This window comes from Bicyclus anynana, chromosome 1 (genome assembly GCF_947172395.1).
Source record: "Bicyclus anynana chromosome 1, ilBicAnyn1.1, whole genome shotgun sequence".
In the NCBI taxonomy this organism is placed as follows: Eukaryota; Metazoa; Arthropoda; class Insecta; order Lepidoptera; family Nymphalidae; genus Bicyclus; species Bicyclus anynana.
Genome location: NC_069083.1, coordinates 12,257,933 through 12,280,765, shown reverse-complemented (window position 1 = coordinate 12,280,765; position 22,833 = coordinate 12,257,933). Strand labels below are relative to the sequence as shown.

The following is a 22,833-nucleotide window of genomic DNA, read 5'->3' as shown; positions in this document are numbered from 1 at the left end:
GGGTGGGTTACAAAAAATATCCAATGACAAACGACCAAAGATAACAAACGATCTTTTCCTTATCTTTTTTTTCGAATTCATCTCCGTCGCTCGCGCTCTGTGTTTTCCATTATTTCGGTGGCAATAGGTTGTTTTTTGGATTATTTCAAATGAGTGCAATTCGCTATCTATTTCTTAAAAAATAAGATTTTCCATGTTTATTTACTGTTCGGTATATTAGTATTGTTGGCGCAAACAAATTCTGATCAAAATGGCTAATGTATCGTATCAAATCGCAAATCTTCTTGAGAAGGTAACCGGTGCATATTTTTTTATTTACTGGGCTATAATGTCGATTTCTTTGTGTAAAAACAATTATAATGTTGATAAGTTCAACATGAATTGCTTTTTATGACATTAAACTCTCATTTTAGATGACATCCAACGACAAAGACTTCAGGTTTATGGCCACAAATGATCTGATGACTGAGTTGCAAAAAGATAGCATAAAACTTGATGATGACTCTGAACGTAAGGTCGTTAAAATGCTTCTCCGATTGCTTGAGGATAAGAATGGCGAGGTTCAAAATTTAGCAGTAAAGTGGTAAATCATTTTAATAGTTGCTTTTTATTTTACACAGCTTACATTATTAAAGTCATAGAAAAGTATATCTCATATCATGTAACGCCCCCACAAATGTTATCGCATAAAAAGCTCGCCAAAGTTACTCCAGTCTAAAATATTTTTTGAGAGCTGCTCTATGATCTAAAATTCAGTGTTGATTAAAACTGCACTGGACTCCCTGGTCCTTTGTTTTTGCTGAAACTAATATTTGTGCTCATCACCAGACAATGAGGATCCAAAAAGTTAGAGAGATGCACAGTCTAATTAGATTTACTCTGTGTTGGCAATAAAGCGAAATCAATGCTAAGGAAAAAAAGGCATAAAATATCTTCCAATTGACCAATAACTGAAATAAAAAATGTTGTTATCATCACATAAGGAATAATAATAAAAGGTGCATGCATTTAAATAAGATGTTTTTATGAGATGTGTAACAAAATATTTTCATACAATCTACAATTTATTTTACAATTAAGTATTTTTTCTAAATTATATATAATATATAGATCAAAGCATGAGAAATTTATAAATTGAAGTAAAAAGCTAGTATAGAATCTATTTATATAATAAGTCTTCACTACTAGAATAAACTTATTGCTTAGTTGGATAGCAAAAAAAAAAAATTGAGCAAAAGATTCTTGCATTAGAATTTTCATTAGATTAGAAAGATTAGATTTTTTTTCTATACTAATACAATAACAAGTTAACTTTTTATAATTATAATATTAGTATTTTGTGAGAATCTATTTTAACTAATTTTGATTCTTTACCAATAGAAAGCCATTTTATTTTTGAGTGTTATAGGCTATATTTTATCCTTTTTATCCTTGCATTCACATGGGTACGGGAACTAGACTGGTAAAACTGAGGGACTACTTTTAAATGTATTTGTACTATATTACAGTCTTGGCCCATTGGTGAACAAAGTGAAGGAGTACCAAGTAGAAGGCATAGTTGAAACTCTATGTGTGAACATGCTCTCTGACACGGAACAACTGAGAGACATAAGCAGCATTGGCTTGAAGACTGTCATATCTGAACTACCATTAGGCTCCAACACACTCGCTGCTAATGTCTGTAAAAAAATTACTGGAAGATTAAGTAGTGCAATTGAAAAGGTAAGCATCTTGTTTGTTTATGTTTTAATATACAAAATTGTTCCGATATGATGTTGTGTAGAAACCGAAAAGTGGTGTGGATTTTCAAGCTAGCCCGCTTCCATCATAGATTGCATCATCACTTACCATTATGTGAAATTGTAGTCAAGAACTAACTTGTAATGGAAATAAAAAATAAAGTTGTTTATTGCAACAGTGCTACGAGTATAGTACTAACTAAAGTTTACTCTATGTAACCATTATTAAAGTCCATTTTCTTATAGTACAAACAATAAGGATATGTCTTCATATATGACTATATGCAAGTTACACCTCCTTGGCCCTTCTATTGCTAAAGCATTAGCTTTAGCAGTCTATTTTCTGTGGTTATAAAATACTGTGGCAACATTTTATCAATTAAAAATTTGTTTCAGCAAGAAGATGTGTCTGTTCAATTAGAGGCTTTGGATATATTAGCGGATTTACTGAGCAGATTTGGTGGTTTACTGATATCCTTTCACCCAATGTTATTGAATTCATTGCTTCCTCAGTTAGCTTCACCTAGACAGGTTAGTAAAGTGTTTTTGTTTCTTTTTATCTCACTAACATTCGCAAATTAAAATTTCATTTATTTTTTTTTGTCTGTTATCTAGATTTGTTGATGGTATATTCTAATAAAATACTTAAAATGGAATTCACAAGTGGATAATTTGGTTACTAACCCAACATTGAACTTTGTTTTGTATGTAGATATATTTTGTAACAATGAAAATTCCATGTCAACATAATATTTCCGTTTCTGTGCTAAAAACTAACAAATACAAAATGACAATGTCATCCAAACCAAAAATTGATTCTCACTGTTGTTTAACACCTGCAAAGCGATGCCAGTGTCTGTAGCCATGTGGCACGTTCATTCTCTTTCTACAAATGCTAAAGGTAGCATTCGTTTCTTGGTGAACTGTGACCACAATCTGTGACTGAATGCTACCTTAATGCTTCGAAAACTAAAAAAATGCATGGGGATGACAGATGCATTTGATAACTTGATCACATGACCTGCCAATAGCAAATGCCATTCTCATACATTTTTAATTTTCAAAGCGTTTTAATTGTAGAAAGAGGATTGACCTGACACATGACATGCCCAGGTTATATTAATTATTGGTGTGTATTGTTTTTAGGCTGTACGCAAACGTACAATAGTGGCATTGTCTCACCTCGTAATGTCCTGTAACGCATCTCTGTACAACAAGCTTATTGATCATCTGTTGGAAGGCCTGAGCACTTCTACATCGTCCAGTGTCAGTCGCACGCATATTCAATGTATTGCATCTGTTTGGTAAGGATAATATTTGGATTTTATTATTAAAACAGTCAATATTTAAAAAAAAAACCTGACTGCCTAGCCTGCTTGCACATAGTCATCTGTCTCGCGAATTTTTTATAGCTATTAATAAATAACATTTTTCTAATTGTAGGTTTTTGAATATGGCCATGATATATCATTTTGATTAGCCCTTGAATTTGATACCCATAATGCAATATTTAAAAAAAATCCTTTACATTTCGAGTCTATAGCGTTTCCCTGTCGTCTTGTTGGTTTTTTTTTAAGTTAACCTACCTAAGAAAACTTGGGTTATTAAGGCAAATCTAACGATATCTTAATTATGTAAATCTGTTCAGCGGTTTGGAAGATATGAGGTAATAAAGAAAATTACATACATGCATACATACATACATACACACTTACATAGATATATACATACATACATACAAGATACGCGCGAAAAACATAACTTGCAGTCGGGTAATAAAAATGATCAAACAAGCACCCAACATATTTAACATTATTCATATCAAGAACTATACTCAAAGGCACAATTATCCGCCCTCTTTAATATGACGCGAGTATATTAAAGTAGGCGGATAATCATGCCTCTGAGTATATAATTTTGTCGAAAACATTTCTTAGCTAGCCTAGCTTATTTAAATATTTAGAAACATATTTACTAATAATTTATCTGCTCTAGTCGTCAAGCTGGTCACAGATTCGGCGTTCAGTTATGGCGGGTCGCGCCGCAAGTCCTCAAGCATTCCACCGACGCTGACGAAGAGCTGCGCGAACACTGTCTGCAGGCACTGGAGGCGATAGTGCTCAAATGCCCTAAAGAAGTACAGCCCCATATCCCAACAGTAAGTATAATTTGTAACCGAGTCTTCCCCAACAAGTCCTTATTGTAAATTGAATTGATTACACACTTTTATAATCTTTTTTACATAAAAATGGAACCGACTTTTAAGACGTATTTCTGTTATTTTGATTTTAACACAAAATTACTAAATAAATTTTTATGAAAATGATATGGGACCAATTTGGTTGTAAACTCTTTCAAATGAATAAATAAATTTCGAAATTGGTTAATAAATTACGAAGTTATGAGGTAACAAACATAAAAAAACATAAGCGTCATTAAGACTCTCCTCCTTATTTGAAGTCGGTTGAATAGTATCGTTGATGAGTTTTAATATTAATTTGGTATCTATTCCTATCTCCACCTAGGCTATACTTATACTCTTCTTATGGCTCTTCTGTGTACGCCTGACTATGGTCTAAGACTATCTGGTTACGAGCCGACTATCTGTCTAAGACTTCACTTTCTCTTTCCTTCCAAGCCATCTTCTAGACTTCTATATTCCAATCACAAACATGTCCCCTGAAAATCATCCCACAAGGTTTGATTTCCAAAATATAATCTATTTTTTAATTCACTTTATTTGTACAAGCTGACTTTTTAACCTTGACTTGAAAGTCAAATGCCCGATATATATTTTTTTCCTGAGCCTAAGATATATGTTTGTTTCAGATAGGGTCTTTGTATTGTTTTCTTTCTGATTAATTTTATTTATTTTGCAGATCATTGATCTCTGTTTGAAAATGATCACATATGATCCAAACTACAACTATGAGGACGACGAGGAGGGCGGAGGAGGTGAGGATGAAGAGATGGAGGATGAATCTTTTGAGCCCGACACCTATCCTGAGTCAGACTCTGAGGAGTACTCGGATGACGATGACATGTCATGGAAGGTACTGAAATTATTGTTACTTAAAGTTACTCGTTATCCTGTGGGATTGGGTTATAGTAAAATATGTATGGAATTATTACAAAAAAGTGCAAGCAAATGTGCATTGAAAATATTTTAAAAATTTTTATTGGAGTGCACAACATAGTCAATAATGAAATGTTTGTTTTTTTTTAATTAAATTTAATTAAAAAAAAATACTTTATTTTAAAGGTAAGACGGGCGGCAGCTAAATGTCTGGAATCAGTCATTACGACGCGCCATGAACTGCTAGTTGAAATGTATCAAACAGTTTCGCCTGCCTTGATTGCTAGATTTAAAGGTAAGGTTTATTTATAATTTACCTCCTAAAATCTATTAAAATCACATTATGTTGCTCAGTTGTTTATCCGTTTACTTATGAACATTTCTGACATTATTGTACCTAACAAATAATTTGATGTTTGTCTTCTTCATGAAATTTTAACATTCTTCAAGGTATGACGGATTCATGTCCTAAGAAAACATTCCTGAGGGATACATTAAACTTGAACTTTAGATAGATGACCGAAATTAAATCGATATCTACGTCAAAGCTATTATGTGACATTGGCTTTCTTTTATTATAGCTGATACAAATTTTAATAAAAAAAAATTATCATAAATATTTTTTTTAATTAGGAGTAGATGGTTTGCTGGAATCACGCTCCAACTGCCTCACATCACATCTGATTAAAGTTGCAAAACTGATTGCAGATAAATTGGAACAAAAAAAACTAAAAAAAAATATTTTACAGAGCGTGAGGAGAATGTGAAGTGCGACATCCTGAGTGCGTACACGGCGCTGCTGCGTGCGACGCGCCCCCCGCCCGCCTTGCAGGCGCCGATCGCTCCCAGCGACAACTCGCCGCAGGCTTTACTACTGCAACGGGTAAGTTTTAAGCTTTGTTCTCGTGATCGTAACGCATAACGCAACGAGAGAGAGAAGGAGTAATATGCCAGGTTGGGGTCAAAATAGAAGTTGGAAATCTAAGCGGCATAATGCTGGAGACTAAGGAGAAATGGGAAGCTATAAGATTTTATTTGGAAAGATGTACGTACAGGATGTGTTGGTGGTAGGTCGAATTGGCAGGAATACCAAAACCTTGAAGTCAGGAGGGGCCTTTTTAGCCAGTAGGAGTCTGGCACTATCCGGAAAAAAAAACACACACAAAGCAGCGTTTTGCGGCCTGCGGTGTCGGACACATAATCGCATGAAAAACGTTTAGAATGGTCTTTTGTCAGTTTTTGCAGTTAGCGTCAGCGGCTAACGGCAAACGTGGTGGAGTGGGGAGCGGTCTCCCGCACTGCGCAACATCATTTTCGTTTAAATACACTGCTGCGTCATGGATTGAACAATCAATTAAATGTAGTTTATTATTTGAGTTTCGTAACACCCTTCACTCCTCCGTTGTAAAAACATGTTTCTAGGACTGCTTCTATGTCTTTTCATAAGCAGTAGAAATTCTTCTTTTCCCCATCCTCGAGCAAAGTACAATTTTTTAAAAAAAATGTCCATCTTGATATGTCTACTCTGGTAGCTGCGAGTAGCGATTTTTGAAGTCAGTTAATTATTATAAAAACAAAAACCCGACTGCCTAAGCGTAATGAACTGAAAAGAGGAAAACAAGTATCATGATATCGATATACTCGTAAAGTTCGAACTAAATTGTTTAAGTTGCCGCATGTGGTGAAAAACATTGGTAATTTGTTCTTTGCCCGTAAGAAAGTCTTATTTGTGCCCGCCTGCCCCTTTGTGACGTCATAGTCTTAGTAAACATGCACACGTCAAAAAGATGTCCAATTTTTTGCTGTAAACCGATCTTAATGCTTTGACTCACAGTTTTCCTAGATACATACGTAGATAGTTAAATAAACAGATGGTACTATAATTTTGATGTGAATATTAAAATTAATGTTTTTTTTATGAAAACTGAAAGGCGATAACTAGTAAGCAAAACTTGCTTGACGTTATGACACAGATAACATAAAAACTATTGCTATGGATTGCGTATTCGGATGTTTAATCAAAAGTTTAATTTAAAATGTAAAAAATGAAGTCTCGAAAACTTAAACATATTTTAACAATGTAATAAAACGATAGTAAACAATTAAAGACTGTTTTAAAAAGATGTCTACTAGCCTATATTACATAGGTATTTTATTTCGATGTGTCAACTAAAGTTCTAAAGTTAACATTTACTCTGAATCATTATACAGTTTTTGGAAAAAAATCATCTCTCATTTTTTCTTCTTTTTCAGTTAATAGTACTAGTGTGTGTGTTCTTTATTTGTGATATTCAACTTATATTTTATTTACTGTTCTTTTTATTTCATGCTGTGTTTATTTGTAAGTAATCACTACACTTATAGTGATTTATAATTTAGTTACATTTTATATATTATTTTAGTTAGTGTAAGTGATTGTAAATAAACCTAATAAATAAATAAATAAATAAATAAACTAGGTGCCCGGTTTGGTGCGTGGTGCGCTGCGTGTCATACGCGGACGTAGCGTGCGCGCGCGTGCGTGCGCACTGTCGCTGCTGCGCGAGCTGCTGGTGGCGGCGCCTGGCTGCCTGGCCGACCACGCCGCCAGGGTCATTCGTGCTCTAACACCGCCTCTGACGTAAGTTTAACTGACTACTACTAATAACTGCCTTTACCCGGCGGTTTAACAATGGTGTTTGGAAGTTCTAATGGGAGGTATACGACCAGCAGTGGATGTCCCGTCAGCTGATTATGCTGAACACTTACGAGTATGGCTTCTTCGGACTACTTTAGCAGTTTAGTCAAGTAGGTTAGTAAATAATTTAGTCGAGTCAATCCATTTTTCTCTTCCTTAACGGGCGAGTTTGTTAACCCCCGCGTCCACGTTCACTGGTTCACCGGCTAAACAAGTCCGAACCTAGCGAATTAGTCGAATTCATTAGCTGCTCCTAAAATCATAAAATGACGTTTCGCTGGAACGAAGAAACAACTATGAAATATGTTAGAAAATGTTTATTGAATTAAACATTCACCACACCACAGTTAATACAAATAAAAACAAATTAAACAAACTTAAATTTGGAAAAGAAAGTTTAATCAGTTTATTTATTTTATTGGGTTGTTCGTCTTGCATACCACCACTCACTTGTACTCGAACAAAGTACGAACGAGTTTTGGGCAGTAGCAAGTAGTGTAGTCGCTATTCGACTAAAATGCCAAATTAGTCCGAACTAGGCCTTAGGGCTTAAGCCGGTTCTTAGTCAACTTGTTGTCAGTTTTGCGAACTAAATGAAATAACAATATATAAAATATGTTCGTTCGTTTGTAGCGACAAAGGCACAGCGTCGTCGATGAAGATCGAGACGCTGGTGTTCGTGGTGTGGCTGGTGCGCGGGCACAGCGCGGACGCCATGCGGCCGCACGTGGCGGCGCTGCTGCCCGCCGTGCTGGCGTGCGTGCACGACTCCTTCTACAAGGTCACTGCCGAGGCGCTGCGCGTGCTGCAGACCCTCGTCAAGGTCATGCGCCCTCTCGGTGAGTTGTAACACTCGTATGTTGGTCCCTCGGAGCGACAAAGGCACGTCGTCGATGAAGATCGAGACGCTGGTGTTCGTGGTGTGGCTGGCGCGCGGGCACAGCGCGGACGCCATGCGCCCGCACGTGGCGGCGCTTCTGCCCGCCGTGCTGGCGTGCGTGCACGACTCCTTCTACAAGGTCACTGCCGAGGCTCTGCGCGTGCTGCAGACCCTCGTCAAGGTCATGCGCCCTCTCGGTGAGTTGTAATCAGCTCACCCCACACACATCCTGCCATAGACTGCTTTCTACGAGTATATGTATAATTGTATTTCATTAAAAATTAAGATTTTTTAAAAATTAGTTAACTAATTTACCGCTCTGAATTCTAGTTATTTTGAACCTTAAAATAAAAATAACAGGTTATGACACAACTGTCAAGAAGTACGTCATAAATGTCATTTGTTTAAAGAAGTAATTCGCAGTTACTATCCATATACCAAAAATTACTAAATTTTTTCGTGATCTTAACCAATATCCTACTGTACTTATTTTTACTCTCCTGTATAAAAAAAAGGCTTTAAATCCATCAAGCTTTTCTCTAGTTTTAGCCTTAAAAATTAACAGTTTTTCAATTTTATATATAGAGAACATGGAGGGAGCGGTGGAGCCCCCCGCCGAGGAGCTGCAGCGGTTCGTGCCCGCCATGTACGAATGCACGCTGGTGCGCCTGCGCGCCACCGACATGGACCAGGAGGTCAAGGAGCGCGCCATCGCCGCCTGCGGACAGCTCATCTGCCACTTCGGAGACTATCTAGAGGTGATCAGATCACATCAGTAAAAACCTGATATAGTCATCACTTTTACCATGTTATCTTCGAATTTGGCAATTTTACTGCATCCGCAAAATATTTTCATGTAATAGATTCAGTAGCAATCAGTATGTACATTTAGTAAGCAAGACATTTCAAGTAATAAGTTTCCTTATGATAACTGCAATAACTCTTACTTGTTGCACTTATGATTAGTAAATTTTATGTAATATTACTAAATATGAAAGCTATCCAAGTCATAACTAAAGATATTTCGGTTATGATTAGCTACTTACATATTGTAATATTACATATTGCAGTTATGCTAATCAATAAAACCGAAACTATTGAAGATACAAATAAGACGTCAAAGACGAAAATATAGAACTCATTTTCCTGATTACGAATATGGACTTAAGTCAATTTGCCCAAAAACACGACTTATTGCACTCTTAATTAGGACGGCAGATCTGTTGCTGTGACATTGTACTGTAGAGAACATGGAGGGAGCGGTGGAGCCCCCCGCCGAAGAGCTTCAGCGGTTACTTATTAAATAAAACCCTTGGAAATTCAGTAATAGTGAAACGTTCGTTTTTATGGCATTTATTTAATATAATAATATATATAATAAATAACGAAGGTCTGTCACTAGCCAAACTTAGGCTAGAATAAGTTAGAAATAATAAAATCATTTGTTTCAGAACGAGCTTCCCGTCTGTTTACCGATATTTTTGGAAAGATTACGCAACGAAATCACTCGGCTGACCACTGTGAAAGCTCTGACTAAGATTGCTTCGTCGCCTTTGAGAATCGATTTGCGGCCTATATTGGTAAGATTTATTTACCTTCAAAATCACTTCAATGTCCAATTTATTTGAAGTAAAGTATTACAATGTATTGAAGTATTGTAACAGAAATGCATTTCCGTTTTTTTCTATACATACTCATGTATATTTAAAAAAAATATGGATGTGAATAAAAAATGAAAAATACATTACTTGCTGTTTGTTGTAGCCAAATTACAAAGCGCTTATACCTGTAGTGAGATGAAAAATTTTTACAAAAGCAAACAGCATATTTATTAAGACCTATTTCTCTTGAATCCCTCGCAACACTCAGGATTCCTTTTTTTAACCCTAGTATAACAAATAACTATTGTTACAGTCTGACGCTGTGCCTATACTCGGATCCTTTTTGAGGAAGAATCAGAGAGCCTTAAAGTTGTCCACTTTGGTGTTATTGGATACGCTTGTACAAAACTATAGCAATTCTATCAGTATAGAACTTTTAAGTAAGGTAAGAGAATATAATATTTATAATTTCTTTACTGTTTATTTGCACTGTTTATTTACATAATAGAACTATTATCACTTAATTAGATTACTTCTTACACACTTCAAGGGAGATAAACATATAACATAGATACTTTGTCTCTCTCATTTCTCATTGAAATCAAATTAACTCAGAAGCGATTGCTTTTGTAGTAAAACTTCATTACGCACGCTTGACTGGGGTAGTAAGCTAGTCAATGTGTTACGAAAAGTGTAATCGAAATTAATACTGTTAAGTTTTAAAAGCGCCATCTGTAGTAACACTACTAAACTACGACGCAACACAAGTGAGTTCAGCGCCGAATCCGTATATTGTTTTAAAGGTATAATTGTGAAGTAACTAGTAGGAGCTTATGAAGTAATGCAAGGCTGACTCGAGAGATGGCGTTTCAAACAGCTAAAAACTTTCAAGTTTCTCTTTCATTAGTTTATTTTTAAAAGAAGTTTTACTTTGGTCCTGTGGTCTAAAGCACACTAGTTGTTTTTTATATCAGTGGGTATAATTCGATTTTTTTTAACGTAAACAACAGGATTATTCCAGAAAAGTCCAGTTCAAACTTCAGATTTTGTTTATACCAACTTTGCAATTATATCTTCGCAATTGGGAATTTTTAAGAATCTATTAATGAAGTTGTTATTGTATGATATAAGTTACAATATTTTAGTATACTACAGCCTTTCTTGATGAAGTACTGTTTACCAACAATCAAATTAAAAATGAGGGTATAAATCACTAGTAATTTCACACCTAATAATAATTGAAATAAAGTTGTTCTTAAATTAATGAAAATAAATTTAATTAATAATCTTGGATCTTAGAACAATTATATAACCATATTTAGTTAATGAAATAAATAAGTTATGAAATGACTTGTGTTTCTACCTTCATTTATAATTTCTTTGTTGTTTACCAACAAAGAAATTATAAATGAACTCATGAAGAAGGGCTGTAGTACTCATGAAGAAAGGCTGCATTATATATAGTAGCGGAGCTTTATATGACAGAAACCAAAACGTTATGATTTTTTTGAACTTGATGACTAGTTCTGACCCGTGGGTGTCGCTCAGGTGCTCATGGAGGTGCCGGCGCTGGTGTGCGAGGCGGACCTGCACTGCGCGCAGACGGCGCTGGCGCTGGTGCGCGGCGCGTGCGAGCGCTGCCCCGCCGCGCTCACCGCCGACGCGCGCAACGCGCTCACGCCCAACATACTCACGCTCGCACGGTCGCCGCTGCTGCAAGGTACTAGCAGACCCCCGCGGTGGTGCTGATGGGGTGCCGGCGCTGGTGTGCGAATTGGTCTGAGCCTTAAACCCATCACGCTGCTCTAGTGCGCGAACCAACATCACGTCGTATTATATACGACCTCCAAACATAAACTAAATATTTCATAGTATGACCTTCATCACTCTCATTGGCTCCGTAGTAACTCTCCATGAAGCTTATGGCGACCTGGGAAGCTTATACGCTTCTGGGGCGAACTCGGTTGATTTGAGTGATTCCAGCAACAGCACCACCACCAACAAAAAAAAATCGCTAGGAAAAGACCTAGAAAAGAAGAAGAAAAATTTTCATCAGTCTGTTTGTGATGCCCAGCCGAGCACAAGCCGTGATAGCCCAGTGGATATGACCTCTGCCTCCGATTCCGGAGGGTGTGGGTTCGAATCCGGTCCGGGGCATGCACATCCAACTTTTCAGTTGTGTGCATTTTAAAAAATTAAATATCACGTGTCTCAATCGGTGAAGGAAAACATCGTGAGGAAACCTGCATACCAGAGAATTATCTTAATTCTCTGCATGTGTGAAGTCTGCCAATCCGCATTGGGCCAGCGTGGTGGACTACTGGCCTAACCCCTCTTATTCTGAGAGGAGACTCGAGCTCAGCAGTGAGCCGAATATGGGTTGGGTTGATGACGTTTGTGATACAGGCGGCGCGCTGAAGGCGATGGTGGGCGTGCTGTCGGCGCTGGTGGCGGCGGACGTGGCGGGCTGCTCGCGGCGGGAGCTGCTGTCGCTGCTGGTGGCGCCTGTACACGCCAACGCCGACCACGCCGCCACGCCGCACCACATCAAACAGGTACACAGGCTATAGAAGCATAGCATGTCAATTAGGTTATGTTAAAAAAATTACAGCTTTAAAATTTTTTTAGCATGATTAATTTTTGTATTCACATATTATTTTTACTTTACTCGTACCGCAACGCACTAGAACTGTTTTTGGCGCCTATTCTACTATGCCCAGGCTATGTAAATTATATAACGCACTTAGTCGGTCTATAGATATCCACATAAACTCACTAAGGACATATCGCAAGTTAGTTTTACTACATTTGCTAAACTAATTTTTCTTTTTGTTTTCACCAATTCCATTTTATTTTTTGTATTATATAGTATATTCAAACAGTAGTTGTAAAATGTTTCCTTTTCTTGTTACTGTAAAATGTATTTTTTTCTTATGTAAACTGATTTTATGTAATCGTTAATTTATTTTAATATAGTAGACACGGCATGCACATTTCCGTAATATTAATTTGATTGTGGAGAGCCTTGTGTGTGTGTTTTTTTTTAGATTGTATTTGTGTAAATGCTGCAACAGTCACTGGTGGACCAAATAAATAAATAAATAAATAAATTATATACCTAGTATGTATCATATACTCATACTAATTAGATAAAGACCTGCCTCGCAAGACATTATTTTTCTGTCAAAGGATATGATCAACGATCTTATGCGATTATAAACACTGTCTCTGTCTCTGTCACTGTTAATGGTGTAAAAAACGAACCAAAACCGCTAGTTTAGTATAAGATATGTATGAAATCTAAGCTCGTTTTTCTTAGAAAATGGCAGAAAATTTTGTTCGTGAATTTGGGTGTGATACTAGTCCTTATATATTTAGTCTGAGATCAAATATTAATGTTCGCAGGCGTATCACTCGTTGGCGAAGTGTGTGGGCGCGGTGGTGGTGTCGGGCGGGTCGGACGCGCTGGACATCACACGCGGCTTCCTGCGCGACGCGGCGCAGCCCAGCTCCGACACGCAGCACATGTTCGCGCTGCTGGCGCTCGCAGAGATCGGCAGGCATCTGTGCGTACCATTACTAGTAGTGCAGTAGTAGTAGCGGCGGGTCGGACGCGCTGGACATCTGGGTTTGATGAAAAAATAATTTCAAAAAAGAGTTTCAGTTTTAAGTGTCTCTTATAGTTTCGGAAAAAAGTGGCTGTGACATACGGACGGACAGACAGTCATGACGAATCTATATGGGTTCCGTTTTTGCCATTTGGCTAAAAACTGGACATACTAATATCATGACTGTTTTAATTTCTCCAGAGATTTAAGTTCGATACCCAACCTGAAAGAGGTGCTACTGGCGTCGTTCGCACCGTCGTCTGAGGAGGTCAAGTCTGCCGCGAGCTACGCGCTGGGCTCCGTGGCGGTGGGCAACCTGCCGGAGTTCCTGCCCTTCATACTCAACGAGATCGAGGCGCAACCGAAGCGGCAGTATCTGCTGCTACATTCGCTTAGAGAGGTCAGTTGAGACTAAGAGTATTTTTTAACCCCCGACCATTGACCTCATAAAATTAAAGGATGGACGTAATTTTGAAATAAATAGTTTTCGAGTTATTCAAGAAAATAGACCACTTTCTCCGTACCTACCAAACTACTATAAAATTTTGAAAAAAAATATTGAAACTAAAAAATATTGAAATTCTACTTGAAGATTTCTGGAAAACTTTGAAATTCTTAAATTTTTTCACATCTTTTTTAACTAACGTGGTAAATCATTCAATATTGTGCTTACCAACTTACGTATTATTATTATTAAACCTATTCATCAAAACTAATGTTGAGTTTTGTTAATTTGTTAAATACTATACTACTATTCTATTATAATAATTTAAGGTTTAGATAAATATTTAACGAAACAAATAAGTTCAGAATCAACGAAAAAAAATATAGGTATAATTATTAAAAATTTCAGGTCAGTTTTCAAAAACATATAGATTAACAACGTTCGGAACCCTCGTCACGCGAGTTCAACTCGCACTTGTCCGGTTTTTCTTAATGAAATCTAATACAATATACTTATTTTTCACGTACCGAATTGACGTCTACAGATTTATTATAAGCATGGATTAAAGTTGTACTTCCTACAAAGTTTCCTTTTGTGACAGACTCACTAATAAGAAATTCTGAAAACATATGTTTTTAATTTGTTCTGTTTCAGATAATAGCTTGCGAGTCCTGCACTCCAGAAGGCGTGGAAGCTTTAAGGCCTTTCATACCAGAGATTTGGGTTCAGCTGTCAAAGCATTGCCAATGCGCTGAAGAGGGATCTCGTAATGTGGTACGTATGTACATACCATTTATTATGTATACATGCATTGTTATGTCATCATTAACAACTCATGAGAAGAGAGTCGTGCTCACCGTTGAGAATGAGTCTCCTCTGATGATAGTTGTTATGCCACCATCGCCCAATACGAATTAGCAGACTTCACACACATAGAGAATTGAGAAAATTTTCAGATACGCAAGTTTCCTTACAATGTTTTTTTTTCCTTCACTGTTTGAGACACGTGATATTTATTTCTTAAGAAACTGAAAGTTACGAGTTGCATGTCCCGGACCGGATTCGAACCTACGCCCTCCGAATCGATGGCTATTAGGCTAGCACGTCTATGTGGTACATATGTACGTTGCACATACAATTAATTAAGTATATATCACTGTCACATTTCTGGATAATGTATGTACGAAAACTTTTAACATTACCAGTTCATGTAACGACTTTATTGATATAAAACACAGTCATGTACAGTCACTAATGTGTATACAGTTATAAATTACTTAATCCATATGATTAAAACGTATTGACTGATATTAAGCAGAAGGCCTAGTGGCAGTTTGATACTGTGACGATCGCGTTAACGTAAACGCGAATTTCTAAGAATTTGAAACAGCGCCATCTGGTGGCACTACTGCACAACTGCACAACTGCTTCAATTCCAAATAAATTCGCGTTAACGTCAACGCGATAGTAACAGTATGAAAATATTGAAAACTCCCACTAGGCACACTGTAGTTTTTTTTTTATTAATTAATACATTGATCTCTTTTCAGGTTGCCGAATGCTTAGGAAAATTATGTTTATTAGAGCCTAAAGACTTGTTGCCCCATTTGAAGGAATTCCTCAAATCGCCAGAACCCCTCACCAGGACAACCGCTGTTACTGCAGTCAAGTTCACGATTTCAGATCAGGTTAGTCAGTATATATATCAGCAATATTTTACTAAGGTTAAGAGAACCAGAATTTACATAGCATAGAAACAGTATGGGATATTGAAATAACGGAACAAAACAAAGGCAAATACATATAAAATTAAAAGTGATCAGTTTCTGTAATCTCCTCAACCTCAGTGTTAAGGTGCTGATAGACTTGACCATTCACTTGTAACAGAACATCGAGCATTCGCCGTTTTAAATATTTGTTGAACTGAACAACGAGCCGAGCCAAGCAAAGAACCAAATATTGCTGTGAACATCTTGATAATAGGCTACTTGCTTGCAGTACTAAAACAAGAAGATTTTCTGTATATAGACAGTTTAGATGCCTAGAAAATTGAATCACATCTTTATTTAAACACTATTTAAAAAAGAAGCAAGTACCCTACTCTAGCGAAGGCTCTATTTAATGTTACCATTCCAAGCAAACCTGCTTGCTAGAATACTCATCAGAATGCTCGATAGAATGTTCGCTAAAATGATCTCGTATTTTTCTGTGATGTAACATTCGCATGAATGCTCATTACAAGTGAATGCTCAAGTCTATCAGCATATTTAAGCTTCGTATCTGTTTCACTATATTAGCAACTATACTATCGGACAAGAGCACAGAGAAGCTGCTTGACTTCAGATATAAGCATAGTTGTCCTACTACTCCGGACGAGTTCTCACTTTCAATACTAAAACTAGTATTACTGATGTCTTCCTTCCACTGTAACACATAAGCTTCAACGTCTAGAGTGTTAGTAAGTTCTAAAAGTCTGGTACGACTGAAAATAAGCGACCACTTCTATTGTAGTTACAGGTATACCTAAGTCGGTATTTGCCTGGTCTTTCGAAGGTGCCTTTTCGCGTCCACTGGTAACATGCGACCAAGTGAAGAGAATACCATCCAATGTCAACGGAGCAGTCTCAGTTCCACCTCTTTCGTCCCAACGCAATAAAAGAGATATCGGTTGAAATTCGTCCATTACTCTTCATGAGATTATCTATTTGGTCGCATGTTTGGTCGCAGGTTTTAACATGAGTGAATGTTGTACAGCCTCAAGCTATAGACGGCATGCTGCGCGCGTGCATGGCGGAGCTGCTGGTGCCGCTGCGCGACACGGAGCTGGGCGTGCGGCGCGTGGCGCTGGTGGCGTTCAACTCGGCCGCGCACAACAAGCCGTCGCTGGTGCGCGACCTGCTGCCCGACCTGCTGCCCACCATATACGCCGAGACCAAAGTTAAGGTAATGTACAGCGCGAGCAATGCTGTCCAAAATATTGTAGTGGATGTTACGAGAACATAAATAAATGAAACTCCCAAAATTCAAGACCATTTACTAATATTATTACTATCACAGGTATAGTTGTTAAAACACGAAAAGGTGGTTAATTTCATCGATATAAATCGTTAAATGGGCTCCTCCATACTAAAGAACGCACAATTTTATGTCATTACCCAAAGACGTGCACGCACATCTTATCTTAGTACGTAACAAGCGCATGCAGTGAGTGGACGTGGACTTAAAAAATTATTACTGTTTTTAATTTTAATTCCTTAATTATGCCTTCGTGTTCATTTTGGAAATGTAAAAACACAAGCCACAACATGAATAAAGAGAAATGTGTTACGAGTGATGACGTACTCAATGTGTGAAACCAATGACAATTCCGCGACAGTTTGAGGCCCATCTAACGATCTACGATCGATGGTTAACTTGACACTTCTTTCATGATTTCTCCAACAGAAAGAGCTCATCAGAGAAGTGGAAATGGGTCCATTCAAGCACTCAGTGGACGATGGGCTGGACTTGCGCAAGGCGGCGTTCGAGTGCATGTACACGCTGCTGGGCACGTGCCTGGACCGGCTCGACGTGTTCGAGTTCCTGCGCCACGTGGAGGACGGGCTGCGCGACCACTACGACATCAAGATGCTCACCTACCTCATGTGCGCGCGCCTCGCGCATCTGTGCCCCGCTGTGGTGCTGCAGAGTAAGACACCTAATGCTCATTCATCATTAGCAACCCATATTCGGCTCACTGCTGAGCTCGAGTCTCCTCTCAGAATGAGAAGGGTTAGGCCAATATTCCATCACGCTGGCCCAATGTGGATTGGCAGACTTCACACACGCAGAGAATTAAGAAAATTCTCTGGTGTGCAGGTTTCCTCACGATGTTTTTCCTTTACCGTTTTGAGACACGTGATATTTAATTTCTTAAAATGCACACAACTGAAAAGTTGGAGGTGCATGCCCCGTACAGGATTTGAACCCACACCCTCCGAAATCGGAGGCAGAGGTCATATCCACTGGGCTATCACATCTTATTAATGCTCATTATCAACATCATTATCAGTCGATGGCCGTCTAAACGCACACGGTTTTTTTATTTAGCCCAGTACATTGCTTTTCATAGCTGTAAAAAACAGACCGTGTTGGGTCTAAGCTGCATTCCAATCGGAGGGAGGCCTAGCCTAGCCTAGCCTAGGAGTAGCATTAAAGATGATGAGGTATTAATCCTATTTTTTTTTATCAGGACTAGAGAGTCTGGTGGAGCCCCTGCGCGCCACGTGCACTATGAAGGTGAAGGCCAACTCCGTGAAGCAGGAGTACGAGAAGCAAGACGAGCTAAAACGCTCCGCGCTGCGCGCCGCCGCCGCGCTGCTGCAGATACCCGACGCCGGTGAGATGGAGATTCTCCATCCTTTAGACCTCCTTAATCCGGCCCCCTCGTAAAATCTGATCTTAGCTGACGTCTATTAACTACCTCCCTACCGAATTTCGTCTTTGTACGACATTTGTTCCTCCTTGAGAGCTCCTTAATCCGGCCCTCTCGTAAAATCTGTTCTTAGCTGACGTCTATTAACTACCTCCCTACCAAATTTCGTATTTGTACGACCTTTGTTCCTCCTTTAGATCTGCTTAATCCGGCCCTCTTGTAAAATCTGTTCTTAGCTGACGTCTATTAACTACCTCCCTACCAAATTTCGTCTTTGTACGACCTTTGTTCCTCCTTTAGATCTCCTTAATCCGGCCCTCTCGTAAAATCTGTTCTTAGCTGACGTCTATTAACTACCTCTCTACCAAATTTCGTCTTTGTACGCAAAGCGGTTTTCGATATACTTCTCTCTTTTAAATATAAATTTAGAAGACTAGCGAACCTCCGCGGTTTCATTTGCGTAGTTTCTTTTCCCGTGGGAATACGGTGATAAAATATAGCCTAGATTATTCCTTGATAATGTAGCTTTCAATTGGTAAAAGATTTTTTTGAAATTGGCCCAGTAGTATTTGAGTTTATTTGTTACATAGAAATACAATTTTTTTCTTTATAACATTTATAACATTAGTGTTGACTAGCTGATACTCTTCGTCCGCGAGTAAATCGGTGTAAACTGTAAAATCATCATCAGACAAATTGTACGCTTATAGACTTTGTTCATTATTGTTATTTAAGACTAAAATCTTTACTTTATGGACAACTAGCAGAAGCCCAAAACTCCGTTCGCGTGAAATACAGTATTTTTACAAATCCCGCGGGAACTATGGATTTTCCGGGATAATAACCATATGTTCTGCTCCAATGTCCAATTTATCTCCATACCAAGTCTCATCATTCAAATCGGTTCAGCGGATTAGCCCTGAAAAGGTAACAGCCAGACAGACTGTCGCATTTATAATATTAGTATGGATGATAGACGAAAATATGATTTCATAAAAGGCTCTCCACTTAATAAACTTTCCTTAATCATTTCAGATAAAAATCCTCACTTGATGGACTTTGTGACACAAATCAAATCGTTCCCCGACCTGCAGCCCATCTTCGAGTCCATACTGAAGGACTCCACGGGCACCGGAGTGGACTCCAATCTCATGGACCAGAGCTAGCTGCAAAACGCCTTTACTAATTGTTCGCTGAATCGTCAAGAGGTTTCTTTGACACTATTTTTTTCTTTATAACCCACACACACATTGTTAAAAAATGTAATAAAATGAATTGCAATTTTTATTCAACAATAATAATTATACAGTTATAAAAATTATTACAAATACAATTTATAAGCTAGATGAATAGTCCGGGTAGCATCAGTAGGTTGCATATAAGGAGTATGAAAGGATGTTTGTTTATTTGAGTTTTGTTTTTTATCTATCTGATATGTCTTGTGATATTACATGCTATGTGGAATATTCATAGGTTGGATAAATACAATAAAAAAGCAGAAAAGTTAAATTGTTTTCAGTTATTTCCCCTTCCTGATAGTGGCTGGGGTGACGCTCGCCGACCTTGCGGTGGATTCATTCTGAAATATCAATAAATAGTATATTTAACTATTAGTAGTCTATTATAATAAAAACAATTAATATTTTGTGCACCTATTTGTCGTGCTTTTACCTTTAATTTTTTGTAATGATCAATATTTTTTATTTTTGATATTAAATACTTTTGGATACTTAGCACTAAAAACGTAACATATCTTCTATCGAATACCACGCATAAGGAAACAACCGAGGGTGGCTGTCATTTTCTAAAAGCAACTGTTGCCGTTTACCGATTTGTCTGTTAATTGATGGTTAATACTGACCAGTCCTTAGCCGATATCGAATATAATATATACTTCTCAAATGACCAGAGCTGAACTTAGAAGAGCTGAGCTTAGACTTTATGCTTACAAGTCATACTATACATACTTTGGCAAAAAAAAAACTTGACTTTCAGGGGCTACTTATACTATCTGAGGCCTGTGGCGAATTTATCGCATGCGGCCTCAGAAAAAGGAGATGGTCCAAAATTGTATGGAGCCCAGGTCCAGTCATGTACCCTGGCGAAAATAAAAGAAAATATTTTTTTCAACTATTTTTGATTATACAAATCTACGAATTTACTTTAATTCTTTCGAAATAATATTCAATATCTCCTAAGAAATGCAACACTAATAAGAGTAATAATGGCGGATTGATGACGTTTTCAATGCAGTAATCCATTTGACGTTTGCTGTCAATTGTCATATCAAAGTAACTATAAAACTGTTGCTTTAAGGGCGCCATCTTGGTATAACTCAAAAACTTGGGTTTTAATTTTATTTATTTCTTTTTATTTAGTTACATTTATTCACTTTAATAAGATCCTTGTATTTTTTTAATTTTAATGACACGGGGTACAACAGTGGACCTGAAATGGACCATCTCCTTGTCACGTAATTTTTTTTAATGTTACAAGTAGATACTATGCTCACGGTTTCGGGTGGCGCGGCCCCAATATTCCCTGGGCCAGTGTCATATTGCTAGCCCTGCCACCCTGTTAGGTCACTGTGGCTATAAAATTTTGATATGTAAGCTAACGTACCGGTTTAGTCAAAGTCCGCGACAGAGTGGTGGCACTGGCATTGCGCAAGATCGGCTTTGTGGCTCCGGCGCCCGCCGTGCTGCCCGCCGCGCTAGCCGGCCGCTCTGGACTCAGTTCTTTGCTGATAACACATACAACATATTTAACATTTTATATATAATCTAAGCATTCTTAGCGTCCGTGTTTCATGCAGTTACCAAGACATGTAGAGCTTGATTTGGTAACCGTGAAACTTTAGAAAATCTAAAAATCTGTGTCATAAATAGTTTTCATCTATTGGTAATTTCCGAGAAGATTTTGACTTCCGGTTTTTCACAATCTTCACGGTCAAAATCATCAGAATGTTGTATAATGTAGTAATAACTAATAATTTTAACAAACACTAAACCGTTTGGTTAAGGTGTAGTGTTGACGTAACGTCATGAAACGATAAAATATAGACCACGGCCGATTAGCGTTTAAGCTCGTATAGATAAAAAAATATTTAAAAATAAAAGTTTTTATGTTTTATGTATTCACGTTTTAAAAAAAATATGATATTTTTTTCAATTTAGTAGAACAAATTAAGAAAATTTAAAAAAATCGATTGTCTGTAAAGTCGATTAATAAAATAAATAATGTTCGTTTTTCTAAAATACTGTTTAATAATCTTCATAGACCAGAATATACTTTTTTTTGCCGACTGTAAAATTGCAAAAAGACATCATCTTTTTGCAATTTTACAGCCGGCTCCATCGAATTATAAGACGCTGTCACGTCAAAATATCAACTAGCCTATTCTAGCCTAGTCCCGTACCTATTGGCCCGGCTGGGCTGCTTTCTGCTAAACATTCCCGACAGTCGGCCGCGCAGGTCGCGCTTGCTGCCAGCTGCGCTCATATCAGAATCTGAACCCTATTGAGATAGTAAAAACATTAGTTATTAATTAATTATTGTGCCACTTATTGCATGTTTCATTTTGCAGTTAATATAAAAATGCGAATGCTGTACACTAACTTTTTTTATAACTAGGCCGGTAGCCAAGTGGCATGTCGAATTTATTGCTCGAAAATTCAAAATGTAATAGAAATGACATTTACTATCGACAGGTCACGTGATCAAGTTATCAATCGGATCTATAATTCCCGTACATTTTTCTAGTTTTAGCGTTTAGAAGCGTTAGCGTTTGTAGAAAGAGATTGAACGTGCCAGTTGGCTACAGGCCCTAAACTATCAGAACCCCGCAAGTTTTTCGCGTGGTATATGCCCTAACGCTTCTAACTCTACAGTGACAGCGAGAACAGTTTTTGTATGAATAATTTCCTTAAAAGTCGACAGTAACAAAATACTTTCTTAGTGAGTCGATGTCACAAAAAAATGTTCTTTTAGCTTGCCTAGCTTCTGTAGTTTCGACTGGTAGTCAGTGAATTTTCACGCTCATATTCAATGTAGGACTTGTCCAAGTTATGACGCCGTGCTGTAGTCATACTTTTTTCCTTCAACTAGTATTAATATAAAAAGTATTGTAATTATTAAAAAGTATTGTAATTATTAAAAAGTACCTGTGATACAGTGCCGATTGGTCTAAAGTCCTCGGTATCCACGTGATCGTCGATGGAGCGCGATTTGGTGAGGTTCTTCAGTTTACCAAAAAGACCTTTCTTTTTCTTCTTCTCTGAAGGCAATACTTCACTTTGGGCAGATCCACCAGATAAACGACTGTAAAACATACAATATAAATTATATTGCTTTGGTATTACCAAAATGTTGAGTCTCTATTCGCTTTGTTTTG

The 22,833-nt window shown here is 37.7% G+C and overlaps 2 protein-coding genes across 2 annotated transcripts in view; one reads left to right on the top strand and one right to left on the bottom strand.

Moving 5' to 3' along the window:
* Positions 1-79: 79 nt before the first annotated feature.
* On the top strand, positions 80-19,949 carry LOC112054183 (cullin-associated NEDD8-dissociated protein 1). Its single transcript, XM_052889273.1, has 24 exons — positions 80-292; positions 414-583; positions 1,509-1,722; positions 2,136-2,270; positions 2,886-3,043; positions 3,735-3,897; positions 4,619-4,792; positions 5,002-5,110; positions 5,565-5,698; positions 7,275-7,435; positions 8,126-8,331; positions 8,958-9,130; positions 9,824-9,952; positions 10,287-10,418; positions 11,522-11,693; positions 12,380-12,528; positions 13,379-13,539; positions 13,783-13,981; positions 14,681-14,800; positions 15,577-15,714; positions 16,781-16,969; positions 17,471-17,714; positions 18,258-18,404; positions 19,476-19,949. The coding sequence occupies exons 1-24, from the start codon at positions 251-253 to the stop codon at positions 19,604-19,606; spliced, it is 3,750 nt and encodes a 1,249-aa protein (XP_052745233.1). The 5' UTR covers positions 80-250; the 3' UTR covers positions 19,607-19,949.
* Positions 19,945-22,833, bottom strand: part of LOC112054181 (muscle-specific protein 300 kDa) — a 28,464-nt gene continuing 25,575 nt past the window's right edge. Inside the window, exons 38-41 of the mRNA XM_052889468.1 lie at positions 22,604-22,760; positions 21,859-21,956; positions 21,063-21,183; positions 19,945-20,019 (exon numbers count right to left, since the gene is read on the bottom strand). Of these exons, the coding sequence (XP_052745428.1) occupies positions 19,960-20,019; positions 21,063-21,183; positions 21,859-21,956; positions 22,604-22,760 (436 nt within the window). The 3' untranslated portion in view covers positions 19,945-19,959. The remainder of the gene's footprint in view (positions 20,020-21,062; positions 21,184-21,858; positions 21,957-22,603; positions 22,761-22,833) is intronic.